This window comes from Vitis riparia, chromosome 16 (assembly GCF_004353265.1).
Source record: "Vitis riparia cultivar Riparia Gloire de Montpellier isolate 1030 chromosome 16, EGFV_Vit.rip_1.0, whole genome shotgun sequence".
Lineage (NCBI taxonomy): Eukaryota > Viridiplantae > Streptophyta > Magnoliopsida > Vitales > Vitaceae > Vitis > Vitis riparia.
The window spans coordinates 13,801,862-13,819,361 of NC_048446.1; the positions used below are offsets into that span (position 1 = coordinate 13,801,862).

Below are 17,500 nucleotides of genomic sequence, written 5' to 3' on the forward strand. Positions count from 1 at the left end.
TGACATCTATTTAATTGATAATTCTCTATCTTGCTTGATCTTAATCATCATCATTTATCAAGCTCCACATATTCACTTTATCATGAATGCTTTTATCTACTTTTAATTCATTTGTCAATCATTTATGTTACAAATTTTAATCACTTTGAATCAATATTTTGAATCATAGATAACTAATCCTTGTGAAAATGGTCAAACACTATACTATAGGTATTCAATCTCAATCAAATGGCATGGATAAAGATACTTTAAAAACTATTGCTATAACGGTTTATTATCAATCAAATTGCCAAAGTCATTGCACAAACAATGATAATTTAAACAATAATCTAGATACAATTAAATCAACATACCTATTTACATTTTTCCTACAACCATCTTATTTACCCACTCATTTTAGTTAAAATGTTAGACTCAAAAGGAGCCAAGCCAATATAGATGACGAAGACATGCAAGCAAGCACATGCATAATCTTAATCATCATTGTTTATCAAGCTCCACATATTAATTTTATCATGAATTTTTTTTATCTACTTTTAATTCATTTGTCAATCATTTATGCTACAAATTTTCATCACTTTGAATCAATATGTTGAATCTTAGATGAGTAATCCTTGCGAAAACGGTCAAACACTATACTATAGGCATTCATTCACAATCAAATGGATAAATATACTTTCAAAAACTATTGCAAAAACTATTTATTATCAATCAAATAGCCAAAAGTCATTGCACAAGGAACAATAATTAAAAAAAAAATCTAGATACAATTAAATTAACATACCCATATACATTTTTTCTACAACCATCTCATTTACCCACTCTTTTTAGTTAAAGTGTTAGACTCAAAAGGAGCCAAGGCAATATAGATGATGAAGATATGCAAGCAAACACATGCTTCTTCTTGATCACCATCTTTTATCAAGGTCCACGTATTAATTTTATCATGAATTTTTTTATCTACTTTTAATTCATTTGTCAATCATTTATGCTACAAATTTTCATCACTTTGAATCAATATTTTGAATCTTAGATGACTAATCCTTGTGAAAATGCTCAAACACTATATTATAGATATTCATTCTCAATCAAATCGATAAAAATACTTTCAAAAACTATTGCTATAATCGTTTATTATCAATTAAATTACCAGAAGTCATTGTACAAGCATTCATAATTAAAATAACATGTTGGAAACAATTAAATTAATTAACATAGCTATTTTTGCAGAAATCACATTTACCCACTCGTTTTAGTTAAAGTGTTAGACTCAAAAAGAGCTAAACCAATATAGATGATGAAGAAATGCAAGCAAACACATCCTTCATCTTAATCATCATTATTTATCAAGATCCATGTATTAATTTTATCATGATTTTTTTTATCTACTTTTAATTCATTTGCCAATCATTTATGCGAAAAAATTTCATCACTTTGAATCAATATTTTGAATCTTAGATGACTAACCCTTGCAAAAATGGTCAAACACTATACTATGGGCATTCATTCTCAATCAAATGGATGAAGATACTTTTAAAAACTATTGCAAAAACTATTTATTATCAATCAAATTGCCAAAAGTCATTGCACAAGCAACAATAATTAAAAAAACAATCTAGATACAATTAAAGTAACATACCCATATACATTTTTTCTACAACCATCTCATTTACCCACTCATTTTAGTTAAAGTGTTAGACTCAAAAGGAGCCAAGGCAATATAGATGATGAAGACATGCAAGCAAACACATGCTTCTTCTTGATCATCATCTTTTATCAAGGTCCATGTATTAATTTTATCATGAATTTTTTTATCTACTTTTAATTCATTTGTCAATCATTTATGCTACAAATTTTTATCACTTTTAATCAATATTTTGAATCTTAGATGACTAATTCTTGTGAAAACGGTCGAACACTATACTATAGGTATTCATTCTCAATCAAATGGATAAAGATACTTTCAAAAACTATTGTTGTAATCGTTTATTATCAATTAAATTACCAAAAGTCATTGCACAAGCAACCATAATTAAAATAACAATCTAGAAACAATTAAACCAATTAACATAACTATACACTTTTTTTTTTCTTTCTGCAAAAATCTCATTTACCCACTCATTTTAGTTAAAGTGTTAGACTCAAAAAGAGTTAAATCAATATAGATAATGAAAAAAATGTAAGCAAACACATGCTTCATCTTAATCACCATCATTTATCAAGCTTCATGTACTTATTTTATTATGAATGATTTTATCTTCTTTTAATTCATTTGTCAATCATTTATACTACAAATTTTCATCACTTTGAGCCAATATTGTAATGTTAGATGACTAATCCTTGTGAAGATGGTCAAACACTATATTGTAGGTGTTCATTCACAATCAAATGGGTAAAGATACTTGCAAAAACTATTGCTATAAATGTTTATTATCAATCAAATTGCCCGGTCATTGCACAAGTAACGATAATTAAAACAACAATCTAGATACAATGAAACCAACATAACTATATACATTTTTCTTGCAATCATCTCATTTACCCACTCATTTTAGTTAAAGTTTTAGACTCAAAAGTAGCTAAGCCAATATAGATGATGAAAACATGCAAGCAAACACATGCTTCATCTTAATTATCATTATTTATCAAGCTCCATGTATTAATTTTATCATGAATTTTTTTTATCTACTTTTAATTCATTTGTCAATCATTTATGCTACAAATTTTCATCACTTTGAATCAATATTTTGAATCTTAGATGACTAATCCTTGTGAAAATGGTCAAAGACATGCTTCATCTTAATCATTATCATTTATCAAGCTCCACATATAAATTTTATCATGAATTTTTTTTTATCTACTTTTAATCCATTTGTCAATCATTTATGCTACAAATTTTCATCACTATGAATCAATATTTTGAATCTTAGATGACTAATCCTTGCGAAAAGGGTCAAACATAATACTATAGGTATTCATTCTCAATCTAATGGATAAAGATATTTGCAAAAACAATTTCTATAACTGTTTATTATCAATCAAATTGCCAAAAGTCATTGCACAGGCAAGGATAATTAAAACAACAATCTAAATACAATTACATCAACATACCTTTATACAGTTTTCCTACAACCATCTCAAATACCCACTCATTCTAGTTAAAGTGTTAGACTCAAAAGTAGCTAAGCCAATATAGATGATGAAGACATGCAAGCAAACACATGCTTCATCTTAATAATCATCATTTATCAAGCTTCACGTATTAATTTTATCATGATTTTTTTTTATCTATTTTTGATTCATTTGTCAATCATTTTTGCTACAAATTTTCATCGCTTTGAGTTAGTATTTTGAATCTTAAATGAATAATCCTTGTGAAAACAGTCAAACTCTACTCTATAGGTATTCATTCTCAATCAAATGGCTAAAGATAGTTGCAAAAACTATTTATTATCAATCAAATTGCCAAAAGTCATTGCATAAGGAATAATAATAAAATAACAATTAAATTAACATACCTATATATATTTTTTCTGCAACCATCTCATTTACCCACTAGTTTTAATTAAAGTGTTAAGACTCAAAAGGAGCCAAGCCAATATATATGACGAAGACATGCAAGCAAACACATGATTTCTCTTAATCATCATCATTTATCAAGCTCCACATATTCATTTTATCATGAATGATTTTATCTACTTTTAATTCATTTGTCAATCATTTATGCTACAAATTTTCATCAATTTGAATCGATATTTTGAATGTTAGATGACTAATCCATGCGAAGATGGTCAAACACTATACAATATGTGTTCATTTTCAATCAAATAAATAAAGAGACTTTAAAAAACTATTGCTATAATTGTTTGTTATCATTCAAATAGCCAAAAGTCATTGCACAAATAATAGTAATTAAAACACTAATCTAGATACAACTAAATTAGCATACCGATATACATTTTTTCTGTAGCCATCTCAATTACCCACCTCAAAAGGTACCAAGCCAATATAGAGGATGTGGACATGCAAGCAAACACAACTACATGCATTGATAATATTCAATGTGTTAGTTTAGCATGATTGCTCAATTAATTTTGTTAGGAGTGAGGCTTTCTCTAATATGTGTCATACCACATTTGTTTCATAAACAACGAATGTGGCAGTATGTAGCACAACATCAATGGATAGTGGCCAGTAGACCAACCTTAACATCATAATCTAGCCATCAAGGGAAGATTGATCAATGCCATAGAGGCTAATCCTTAGAGTTGTTGTGTAGTTGTATCAATGGGTGAATGTAGTTATAGTGCTAGAAAATAGTATCCAACACATTGTCTTTGAGTGACTTCCCTTTCCGTGAAGCGTAATGGTATGGTTTGATTAATGTTATGTTGTGGGCTCCGCCAGTGCCCACCATATATTCTATAAATTCTTTTCCCTTGATTTGAACCTCCCTCCAGTACTTCTTCTATTTCCTTTCGTTTTACAGCTTAGTTTCATAAGCAGTACTGATCCATGGCCTCAGTGGAGGAAATTAGAAGAAATGCCCAGCGGCCCCGCGGCCCCACGGCCTGTCACCATTCTAGCCATTGGCACAGCATTCCCGGATAACTGCTTTCCCCAGGCTGAATTTCCTGACTTATTCTTTCGGGCCACCAAGAGCGAGCACTTGACTCAATTGAAAGAAAAGTTCAAGCTGATTTGTAAGTCTCTAATATTATAGTAACATAATGCCCATTAAACACTATTTTCAGGTGAGAAAACAATGATTAAGAAACGTTACATGCATCTGAATGAAAAAATGATTAAAGAGAATCCAAATATAGGCGCCTCCTTGGATGCTCGTCAAGATATTGCCAACGTTGAGGTACCAAAACTGGGTAAAATTGCAGCAGTAAACGCCATCGGAGAGTGGGGACAGCCCAAATCTAGGATCACACACCTTGTATTCTGTACAACCACGAGCTTACACATGCCTGGTGCCGACTATCAACTTGCTAAGATCCTAGGTCTTGAACCAAAGGTTAAACGGGTGATGTTGTACCTTCAAGGTTGCTTTGGTGGTGGGACTGCCCTCAGAATGGCTAAAGATCTAGCAGAGAACAACGTAGGTGCTCGTGTTCTTGTAGTATGTTCTGAAATCATAACATCGACTTTCCGTAAGCCTTCCGAGATCGAAGTAGAAAATTTAGTAGGCCAAGCTCTTTTTGGTGATGGAGCCGCAGCTCTAATTGTGGGATCAGATCCAGATACCTTAATCGAACGACCATCATTCCAGCTCATCTCCACAGATCAAATGTTCATCCCTGATTCAGAGAATGCAATTGAAGGGCATGTTTGTGAAATGGGCCTTGTTGTTAATTTGGCAAAAAATGTGCCAAACCTAATTTTTGAGTGCATAGACAAATGCATGGTTGAAGCTTTCGGTCCCCTTGGTATTAATGATTGGAACTCATTATTTTTTATCATTCACCCAGGTGGTCGGGCAATTCTTGATCAAATCGAAGCAAAACTCAGCTTAGAAAAGGAAAAACTCGAAGTTAGTAGGCATGTGCTAAGGGAGTATGGAAATATTGTGAGTTCATGCGTGTTCTTTGTCATGGATGAGATGAGAAAAAAGTCTTTCAAAGAAGAAAAGGCTACTACAGGGGAGGGATTGGAGTGGGGAGTTTTGTTGGGGTTTGGACCAGGCTTGACAGTGGAGACGGTTGTGCTACGCAGTCAGTGACCATCAATCATGACTGATTTACCAATGAATAAGGGTAGAACCAAATAAGAACAACAGAGATTGTCATGAATTGTAATATGATTAAGGTTCGAGAGTGCCATAAATTATCTTCTTCCATGTTATCTTCAAGTTAAATATCTAAAATCTACGCTTTTCATTTCATATAACCATATTTAACGAATATTTTCCTTTCTAAAGAGAATGGAAGTTGCTGTGTTTGTTTTCCTTTCTAATATGGGTTGGTTGATTGAGCATCAAGTTTATTTTCCTCAAGTCAACCAAACTCAATAATCAGCTCAATTTTCATTCCAAGTTCAACTAAACTCAGGTTAGAAAATATGTTTTCGAGTTTGGTCAAGTTGGATAGGTTAAAAGGATTAGGTAGGTCATTAAATTGGGTGTCGAGTTAAGGTTGAAAACAAAGTAATTGAATTTTTATTTATTAAATAAATAATTAATTCTAAAATTAAAATAAAATTTTATCAACTTAATATTAACTTACATGTGTTAAACGTTGAACTAGGAATTGAGTATCAAAATTTTAATCTAAATGTTACACTAATATGCACAAATGTATATCAAAACCAATCTACAAAACTTGTATTAATAATTATAAATTTAACATCTATTTCACTAAATTTTTTTACCAAATGACCTATAATGAAGGGGTAAAATAAGCTTATCCACTCATTGATTATAGAGATATGTCAATAACAAGATTTTTGTGAAATATAGAATTTAGTCATGTGTGAACTATATAACTACTACAAAAATAATTTATGGTGTCACTATTTATGGTGTCACTTTTAAAATAATGACACCATATGGCTTAAAATCCATAAAGGTGACACATCATATAAAAATTTTCAATTAAGATAGATGATATTAATTTTAAGTTTATAGTGTCAATTTTTGAAAAGTGACACCATATAAAATATAAATTTTAAACTACTATAACTTAATGAGCCCACTTTAATAATAATAGTATATAAAAAAACTCATTGTTTCCACATACCCACAATCCAAAAAAATCTCATTCCATAACCCTAACCATAATTTTCTTCTACCTCTTCTCACACCCATAGTTAACAAACAACTGCTTTTCTCTACTTTGTGAACTCTCCGGTAACCCAAAATCTCCTAGATATATTATTTTCAATTTTTTTTATTAATATCAAAATCTTTATTAGCACGATTGATTTATATTCATTGAAAATCTCATTCCATAACCCTAACCATATTTTTCTTCTACCTCTTCTCACACCTATAGTTAACACACAACTGTTCTTCTCTACTTCGTGGACTCTCAGGTAACCCAAAATCTCTTAGATCTATCATTTTCATTTTTTTTTATTAATGTCAAAATCTTTATTAATACAATTGATTTATATTCTTTGATTTGGTATATTTGTAACGTGAATTGTGTAAATAGTGTTTTTTTATTGAGTTGTAGGAAAATAAAAATTAGGTTTAACATTTCACCATATCTTCTGTTTTATTGTTAAACCGATAAACCCCAAAATGAATGAAAATAAGATAATTGAATGCTTTTTTAATATCTTTTATACTTAGAATGAGGGATAAACATTTTACAGTATGAAATTTTCTTTTGATCATACAAGAAATTTCCTTTGACGAGACTTTCTGTTTGTTTTCTATGAATATTATAGTATATTGTGATAAAGATATTAATTGGTGATATTTGAAAAATATTTTTTTAGAAAGTTATTCTTAATATTGTCATCTCCCACAAAAGGAAAAATGAAATAGTTTCCTTATCATGTTGGAGTTGGTTTGGAATGTTCGAATTAACAATGAAAAATTAATTTGATTTTTTATTTATTAATGTAAATGAATTGTTTTTTAAAATTTAATTATGAACGAAAATTTTTATAATTATAAAAATGATCAAATCTTATATTTTGATTTTTTTTTTTATTCTTTTACATGGTATTATGGTTAATATCTCATCTTGTTCTATTCATATTTTTTATATTCTTAAAATATGTTTTTTGTTTTTTGTTTTTACCTTCTTTTCTTATTGTTTTTATATGTGTTGACCAAAATTTAGAATTTTCCTTTCAAGGTTAGAAAATTTCTATAAAATCATTTTATTATATAAAAATTTTCAATTCTTTCCATATATATATATATATATTTTAAAGAAGATGTTTTATAATTTTCTTTTTATTTTTAATGATATTTCCTTTAATCAGACAGTTTGTTTATTTTCTAAGAATATTATAGTATGTTGTGATGAAAATATCGGTTGGTCATATTTGGAAAATAATTTTTGAGAAAATTATTCTCAATAGTGTCATCTCCCGCAAAAGGATTCTAAAACTATGTTTTATTTTTGCCTTATTTTTTTTTTTATATGCATTGACCAAACTTTGGAGTAATTTGAAATTGATGATGAAATTTTCCTTTCAAGGTTAGGAAATTTCTATAAAATCATTTTATTACAAAAAAATTTCCAATTCCTTCCATAAAGCTCTTCATTTTCTTTTTTCTTTTTTTTTTGAAAAAGTTGTTTGATAATTTATTGGTCTAAAGAATATTAAAAGTAAAAAAGTTTAAATATTGAATATCTTTTCCTTTGATGTTTTAAATTTTTTATTCTTTTTATTTGAACATATTTTTCATATCCAAATTTTTTTATTAATTATTTTAATTAGATAAAAGAAATATCAATTGGAGCTATGACCGAAAAATCAATAATTTTTTTGAAAAGTTCTTTAATTCTTTCTGATACTATTTTTTCTCTTAACATTTTTTAATAATGAATTAGGTTTTTCGTCTTATTTACACAATTTTCATGCTTGTTATAGTATCATGTCCTAACATATTAGTAGTTGAAAACATTTTTATATTTTGTTACTAAAATTTTATTTTATATAATTGAGATGAAATTTAATGGACATTGTTATTTCACAAAATGAACATTAAAAAAATATTGAAATTAAGAAAATCCTTCCAAGAAAATATATATATATATATATATATAAAGAATTAAATGTTAAAAATGATTTTTAAAAACATAATGAATTATAAAAATAAATTTAAAAAGTGCAGATTTTAAGTGGAAGATTAGTATTTTCTAAAATTTTAGATTTATATTTTGATTTTGTAGTTTTGATTTATTTTTTATTTTCTTGAATTGTTTTTATTTAAGTTCAAATATAACTACTTTGTTATGAGATTCATTAAAGAGATAATTGTTGATGCTACAATTATTGCATTAAAGGTTTTACTCATTTAACGAATTGTACATAGTTTCATACTTCTAATTATTGTGATATTAACATTATTTTCATTTGATTCAGTTTGATGATAAAAAAAAATAAAAAATAAAAACATATTCTTAAGTAAAATTTAATGAAATTAGAGGAGATTGATTACTTTTGTGTTATGACTAATCATGAATTATGTTGATGTATAGTGATCATGCATAGTTGTTATGAATTTTCCATTAGTATTTTATGACATTACTTATTCGTTACAAACTATTTTTATATCAAAATGGGAAAACGAAAAAAATATAACATTAGTACTTAGATTTGTTTATTTTTTTTATAACATTAATTAATTTTTATTTTCAATAAGAACTCTAAAACTCATTAAACTATGAAATGCAGGAAACACTCTTGGGAGGACAGTATGAAGAATAAAAAGAAAGGAGAAAAAGGCAACAAGATTTTGGGTTTTTGGATGTGACTCTTATGCCATACATTACAGGACATAAACGCTACTTTATTGGGTATTGAGAATTTTGGGTTTTTGGATACAACTCTTGTGTCATTTTATGGTTAGCCGGTTTTATGCATATGAAATGCAGGTATACATGAAAGTTGAGATGCTTAACATTTCTAAATCATGTTTTAATATGCATTCACTTTTCTTTTTTAGTTTTGGTGGGTTTGATGTACTATCGTTTTGTGAACATTTGATATACAAATATCACTAGATGATGTAATGTATTATAGGTTAATCCATAAGCATTACGAAAATATAAGTTAAATGTGATATGATTATTATATTTATGGACAAAATATGAACAGGTTGATCTTATTTATTAACAAACTAATCAACCAAAAACAACCATATATTCCATAATCATTTACAATGAGGTGTTACTATAATTCAAAGGTGATGCATTTAATATGACACTATACGCATTGCTATCCGGATCAACTCCATCCGGATTCCCCAAGAGGACATGTGGCGTGCTCCCCTATTCGGACTCCCTCAAGGAGAAGCACACGGCACTCGTGAACCTCACACTCCGGATGATAGCATATCCTATCCAGATATGTTGTCTAGATCAACAGCCTGCCATAGCCCACGTTCCGCTGCCATCTTGTCCAGACATCTTTTACTCCTTGCATTCCGGATTTGCTTATGGCAAAGGACTTCAAAGCTTCGACTCTATATGTTTCTGAGCTTTCCATTGCTTTGCCAAGGATTCCAAATAACTCTCCTCAATCATGGATTTGCTTTGGTGATAAAAAAGCTATCAAAACACCAAAACTTAACACAATTTGAATAGAATTGATTGCAAGGATTCTTAACATGTTAATTGGGTTAAAAGGTGATAACTACTACTCAAAAGTGTTTAAAAGAGTTAATTATAAGATATGAAATAGCATTTTTTGAGTAGTAATCACACAGCCATGTGAAAATGCTAGTTGTTGGATTTCTTCCTCTGGTTTTCTTCCTTGTATCTCTGATTGGCTTGGCAAATGGCTATGAAGTGCTCCAAAGCTTGGATTCTTCATGTATTTGAGCTTCAACTTGCTTTGCCATGGATTTCACAAAATTCTCCCTCATTCTTGGTTTGTTTCAATGATCAAATAGCTACCAAAAACACCAAAACTTGCCAAAAACTTATTAGTAACCCTTGCTAGGTTCCTTAATGTGCCAATTAAGTTAAAAAGGTATTAACTACTACTCAAAAGTGTTTAGAATAATTAGTTTCAAGCCATAAAAAGAGTATTTTTTGAGTAGGAATCAATTGTCAATGAGCATTTTTAACTTTAATTATATATTTCATCATAGAGAGGAAGCCTTTCGAAGTTGTCTGAAATTCTAGCCGAAGTTGCATTACTTGTGCTTTTGACGAGGTAGAAAAGATCTTCTTTAGGGCAGTCCATGCTGCATGAGAAGTTTGATACCCAATAATTTCTCCCATGATTTTAAGAGTGAGGGAGGAATAGATCCAACTCAGGATCATGCAAGAAAGTATGGATTTGATTCACCAATAGCTGTTGTGTTTTAAGGGCGGATTTTCAATCATTCAACATGTTCTTCAAACCCATTGGCAAAAATCTCATTCTCCATTTGTGTACTTTAGAGGATGTAGTTGCTCCTATCCAGTTTGATTGGGAGAGGATGATTCAACATATGCAATGGTTGAACCATTCCACATCGAGGATTGAGAAGAAGTGATGTCTGGACCTGTCTGTGGGTTAGAGAACTAGGTTGAAGTGGCCATGTGAGTAGTAGGTGTTCTTGAATGAGAAACTCAAACCAGACCAAAGAGAAACAAAGAAAAAAAGTTTTGGAAATGGACTTTTTGAAAAAAATCTGAGCTCTGATACCAAGAAAGTTTTTCCAGAAAACTCAAGAAGTTTTTGTGCTGTTATTTTTCTTTTATACCATCTGTTTGTGCAACAATCTAACAAAGTAACCTATCTAACCAAGTGCAACAACTTTTAAAACACAACAGCAGTAGTTAAACTACTGAAACCTGTGAACGATCTTTGATATATCAGTCAATTCTATATTGTTTCTATTGTAGTCTTATACCTTTATACATATGTCTATGTATATTCACATATGGAGATGTATGAAATACACATACAGATTTTTGCTCATCTCTCGTCTTCAGACCCCAACTTCTAAAACCACTGGGGCAGTAGAGATTGAGTTAGGCATTCAGAACACAAAATGATTCATAAAACCAAAGCAGACTTCAGAGACTATAAGAAGTCCAAACGACTATTACATGCCACTAAACAAGTTTTACCAATACAACTTACTAAATTTAATGGGTAGATGCACAACACCAGTTAAGAACCAAAATAAGTACTCAAAAAGTTTAACGCACAAGTCATGTCCCAATTGACTCAGAAACCCAAAGAGCTGCAAAAACTAGATGCAAAGTTATAAGTAACTGAAAATAAATGAAAATGTAAATTCAACTAAGGTGTTGCAGTATTTTAATGGCTGGATTTAGATCGTCAGAAGATTGTTGTCGTCTTAGTATCTTCCAGGGCCAAACACAGAATCTATGTCATCATTAGCACCCTACAAGAAAATGAGACCAAAGGCCTGTGAGGGAAGTTTCAAAGATAAAAAGTTTCTAAAATGGGCATGATTTATTCTAGCTCAAGGTAAATGCAGTTTGAAATGATGACTTGCCTGGTTCCATGATGGTTTCACATTTGGATAGCCATTGTTGGATCCAGGGTCCTGGAATCCTCCACCTCCTTGTTGCTACACATTAGAACAGATGGTGTTCAGTCAAACAAAAAGAAAGTTAGCTGCAACTTTTAGGCTCCATGGCATCATACAAAGAAGAAGGGAAGTGTAAAGAAAATTCTGAAATTAGGTTAAGGACCCTGCCTTAAGTGATGTCCATATCCCTTTTTTTTTTCTCTTTTTTCCTTTGCCCTTCCTTAATTTATTGTTTCTGCAATCCAAACAAAGCCTCTAATAGGAAAAATGATTTCCCAATGGCCACTTCAATGACTTGTAGAAATATAAGGCTTGGGCATACACACTCAGTATCCTTAGATGTAAGGGGCGAAATGGTAAAGAAGAAAAAAGAAAAAGGACAAAAATAGAAAAGGATGCCATAGGAAGCAGCAGGAAATCATCTAGTAATAAAGGTAACAAAGCTTTGAGCAATCACTTGACTTGCCTGGTTAGGGTATGACTCTAAGCTTGGAAAATGGTCATCCAGCTGATGTGTGTCATTTCCAAAGTTGTAGCCCCCCCATAGACCTCCATTAGATTCTCTCTGCAGGCATATCAACAATTTGGATGGTGTAGTTGTATGTATGTATGTATGTATGTATGTATGGTTGTTTATTTTCATTGAGTTTGCAAGTTTGGTAACCAGCCAAAGAAATTGCAAGCTATTGAAACATCATTGCATAATATTTGATTGTAGTCAAATTTGCAACTTATAACCTTCGTCCAAGTGTTTTTGGTTGTCCTCATTTAATCCGACAATCCATGAAGAGGAAAACTAAAATAATAGCAATATATAATGCAATAAACGTAATTTACAAAGAGAGTTTGTTATCAGTGAAGTAAGCACTAAACATGCCTGGTTAGAATATTGTTGGTTCTCAAGAGGATTCTGTTCCACAGGATAGGAATGGCCATGGTTCCAAACTTCTTCCCCAGCTTGCTGCTTCACATATTAAAACCAATGGCATAAAGGTAGGAAACTAACCATATTTATACATAAGAAATCCAGTATTATTTCATGAGTGAAATAGAATCAACTGGAAATAAAGCAAATGTATATCATGTGCAGCCAGTTAAGAAAGTAAGCAGTTTAAGTACCTGGTTGTAGGATAGATTCTTTTGCTGGTTAGGGAAAATTTCATAAAGATTACTTTCTGCAAATTGTGGATGAAATGCGTTCTCTCCAGGAGGAGTGGTATTATTAGTCAGATGATCAAACAAATAGTTCATGTCTCCTCCATTCCCAAGATTGTTCTGTTGTGACAGCAGCATTGGATTATTTTCCTGCTGGTTGACATTAGGGAACCTTGGTGAGAGTTGGTTTGTTCTCCCAAACCCTGCAGGAGAATACGCTCCTCCGGAATAATAACCAGAATTCATATTCCCATTGTTCTCATGGATCAAATCATAACTGCCATTAAAACCATTTGATACCTCACCACCAGAAAATCCCACTTGATCAGCAATGCTGTAGTTGCAGTTAAAATTTGGTGTCAGCATAGAATTGTGTAAAGATCCCATGTTTTGGATATCATGAATGTCGTTGGAGCCCAGAATCCCACAGGCAGGGAAATTGTTTTTAGACATGGTATCAGGGACACGCTCTGATCTTGCTTGAGTTTCCTGCTTATACATTTGCTTTGGATTTTTACCATTTCTACCCCCACCATTGGATTGATACAGAGCACTTGTGTTGCCAAAAGTTGGTTGCTGGAAATAAGCTGAATTGTCCACTGAATGGGACTGTCCATATCCAAGTTCAGGTATAGGGTTACTACTTGAAGCTTGCTGATTAGAGAAAATTGTGGCGCTAAGGCTGGGGGTTATTTGGAGATTGCCCAGCATTCGTTTCTGGAGAGCATTAATCACTAGCGACGGATGCCCAGTAGCAAAGCTTGACCGAAGAGTTTTTTCTATAATGTTCTTTCCAGTGCTACTTCCATCAGAGCTGCTTGCTTCGGTTACGCGCTTAAGGAAGATCCTATATTTCTGCAAAAGCAGTATAAATACCATCATTATTGAGTAGAAATGATTTGTAGACATCAAAAAGGTTGGAACATGAAAGCTTTTGTGGGCACACAATTAGGGTTCTTCAAGCAGCAAAGTCCAACATGAAAATTGTAGAATGCTTTCTTGTTTCAAATCAAAAGATCACAAATTACAAGTATATATATACATCTCATAAAGACAGGATGATAATTATTCCAATATTTTCAACAATATTTTCTGCATAAAAAGCATGACAAAAATTCATCATTGTTCAAATTCTATTCAATTCTTTCCTCTTTGTGGTAACCATATATTCAAAACTTCAATTTTTTAGCCAACTTCATATAACATCATTTAAACATGAAATGAAAAGCATACAACATATGATGGCATGATGATATTTTAATAGTTACAAGCATGCACTGATACAACTGCTGCTAACATGATAATGTTAATTAACAACAATGTAATCTAGATAACCAGATCTTTTGTAATGACAAAGTATGCCAATGATACAAATAGAATATGACAAAGTGCATACATAACGACGTAAATTAGAAGCGGACAACTTTACGCCTGCAGGCACAAGATTATTTCCTAATCTAAAGAGTGTAAACTTGACATAATATGAATTACAAGACGACAAATTTATGCGCACGCACGGAGATTATTTCCTAATGTGTATAAAGAGTCAAAACATAACATGATATAAATTAAAAGACGACAAATCTATAAATGGAAATGGACAAGAATATAAGGTGTTTTAAAATATTCATTCCACAGGTAGGATAGAAATTCCCTAGCTTAGATATATTAACTTCTCTGTTATCTGTTTCAATCAAAACTGATGTACTCTTCCTTTGATGAGTATTGATGATCTTGCTTGCTAGATTATTAATTATTCCACATTAGTTTGAACACTGGTTTTTATATTCATCAAATCCTAACACAAAATAGCAATGTTTTCATGAAGTTTCAAAATTTTCGATAATATGAAAGAAACAACCTGCAAATGGCTAGCCACATTTTCTCTGGTTAATCCTGGCTCGTTCATGTGCTCGAGAATCCTCTTGGGAACAGCCCCTGCATATTATAAGAGAAAATATAATCATTACACATATCATCAGTAAGTATTATCTCAACCCTGCAGTGGATAAATGTATCGATTGGCAGGATATCTCTTACTTTCAAGGCCTATTTTTCTTATAGCTTCCAAGAAATCATTGTGAAGTGCAGTTGTCCAGACCACCTTTGACTTTCTGGGCACAATAGCTTCACTTTTTTCTTGCTCATTGCCTTCATCAACCTTTTTTCCTGCCTTTTTCTTGGAGTCTCTCTTATTCTGCATCTCTTCATGCACCACTGATACAGAACCTGCCGCAACATTTTTCTCAATTAGTGATGCCCTTGAGCACTTTCAATTTCCCTGATGACAACAGACTTACCCTTCCTGGGACTAAGTGCATATTGCCACAAGTCCTTTAGGTCATCATAGTTTACAGGCTTCACAATGTAAAATGCAGCCCCAGCTTCTAAACCCCTTAAAATGGAACTTTCTTTGTCATCAGCTGACATCACTGCATTAAAAAGACATAAGAAATAGATGAATTTTGCACAGAAATATGACACAGTAGTTCCCTTTACACTCTGGTGAGGAGATGCATGATTTCTTCACCCATTTGCCTACCAAATCTTTGAAAACATAACTTCTTTATCTCTTATGAAATAGTGAGTTGCTAGCAGTGAGATTAAAAACAGTATAAAAAATAAAATAAAATAAAAAAGAGTTTCATTTAGAATTGAATTCCTTTCGGACTGATGAAATCATTAAGATAAATTACTAAGAGGGATTTCTAGCTCAAAGAATACTCACTAACTACAGGAAGATTGAATTCTTCACGCACTTGCTTTTGAAATTCAAATCCATCCATCTTAGGCATGTGCACATCCGTTACAACAAGGTGGAAAAAATTACTTCTTGTTCGAAGAGTAATCAAGGCATCTTCAGCATTTTTAACAGACACAACTGAAATGGATGAAGAAAATAACATTCAAATTATTAAGAATTTGATGAATAAAGAAACTAAAAGCTTTTTTTAAGAGAATAAAAAGAGAACCCTAATAGCATTTCCCTTTCATAACAAGCTGAGGTTATCAAAATATAGATACTAGATAATCAGCATACAAATTATATAAACCATTTTTCTGACAAACCTGAGGAAGATATTCCATTTCTTGTAGATGCCTCCTCCCCCCTTATGCAACCTTGTCTTATGATCTTAATAAAATTGCAAGACACAACATTCAACATATCTAGACAATGGGCAATAGGAATACTATCATAGTTGAAAAAAAAAATGTATAAAATAACAAATTATTCCACATATTTTTAAGCTTGTTAGGATACAGGAGAAATGGTGAAAATAGAAGATAAAGTAATTTCAAGAGCCAAAGCACACGTATGAACAAAGAAAATTGTCATTATTGTTGCTTGGTAAAATGACTTGAAATTGATCAATGCAATTAAAGAAAATCAGAATTTCAATCTATCAGCAGAAAAAGGAGATTAAATTTTTCTATGTCCAAATTAAACCTAAGCATGAGTCCATAACTTAGGATGATCTATACCATTTCTTCATCTTAAACTAGAAATGGATGAAAAAGAACAGATCCTCAAAATGAGTTGAGGAAAACTAAACATGCATGCAAAGCCTTGTTGAATCACCAATTACAAGAAGCATTGTTGAAGATGATGAAAAAAAAAACAAATTAGCATAAAATCTCCATTAGATACCTTGATATTTCCATGTTTTAAGCATTCCTGCAACAATTGAGAGACATATAATATCATCATCCACAACCATAACACGTATAGCATCAAAAGAGGTTTCAGCCTTGAGAGATTGTTTTGAGGTATTTATCTTTCGGTCCATCTTCAAAGAGGTTTCAAACTGCAAGAGAAATGCAATTCAGTGGATGTTAACTCAATACTGTATGTGCAAAGATAACGCAAAGACTGTCCTTTATTTATAGAGAGACAAATGAGAGAGAGAGAGAGAGAGAAACTAACTTGCGCCCATATATTTTAATTTAGTTTTTTTGTTCATCCCTAGAATTGGTTTTCAACTCTAACAATACATATGGGTTTGTATTCGCCCACTGAATTAGCAACCAATTAATGTGAAAATCTAGAACCAAATCTATATTTGAAGTAATACACAAGGGGAAAAAAGTACATTTAATGAGTTCCTTTTTAGAGAAGATTTTTTGTGATCTTCAATTTAATGTCTTCTCTAGGTCTTT

The 17,500-nt window shown here is 31.3% G+C and overlaps 1 protein-coding gene and 1 pseudogene across 1 annotated transcript; one reads left to right on the plus strand and one right to left on the minus strand.

Annotated features, from left to right (window-relative positions):
* The first annotated feature begins 4,483 nt into the window (after positions 1-4,483).
* On the plus strand, positions 4,484-5,885 carry LOC117934312 (annotated as a pseudogene).
* A 6,104-nt stretch (positions 5,886-11,989) lies between these two features.
* On the minus strand, positions 11,990-17,130 carry LOC117933283 (two-component response regulator ARR1-like). Its single transcript, XM_034854660.1, has 7 exons — positions 16,992-17,130; positions 15,643-15,774; positions 15,383-15,571; positions 15,204-15,280; positions 13,307-14,197; positions 12,152-12,226; positions 11,990-12,037 (listed from the first exon to the last, which is right to left on the minus strand). Exons 1-7 carry the CDS (start codon positions 17,128-17,130, stop codon positions 11,990-11,992), a joined length of 1,551 nt encoding a protein of 516 aa, XP_034710551.1.
* Positions 17,131-17,500: the final 370 nt, after the last annotated feature.

Bases quoted from the DNA above. Each gene is read 5' to 3' on its own strand.
- LOC117933283 (XM_034854660.1), bottom strand. From the start codon at position 17,130: ATGGACCGAAAGATAAATACCTCAAAACAATCTCTCAAGGCTGAAACC. The intron at 15,281-15,382 runs GTAAGAGATATC...TATAATATGCAG, and splicing joins AAGAAAAATAGGCCTTGAAA to GGGCTGTTCCCAAGAGGATT. The intron at 12,038-12,151 runs GCAAGTCATCAT...ATTTTCTTGTAG, and splicing joins TGAAACCATCATGGAACCAG to GGTGCTAATGATGACATAGA.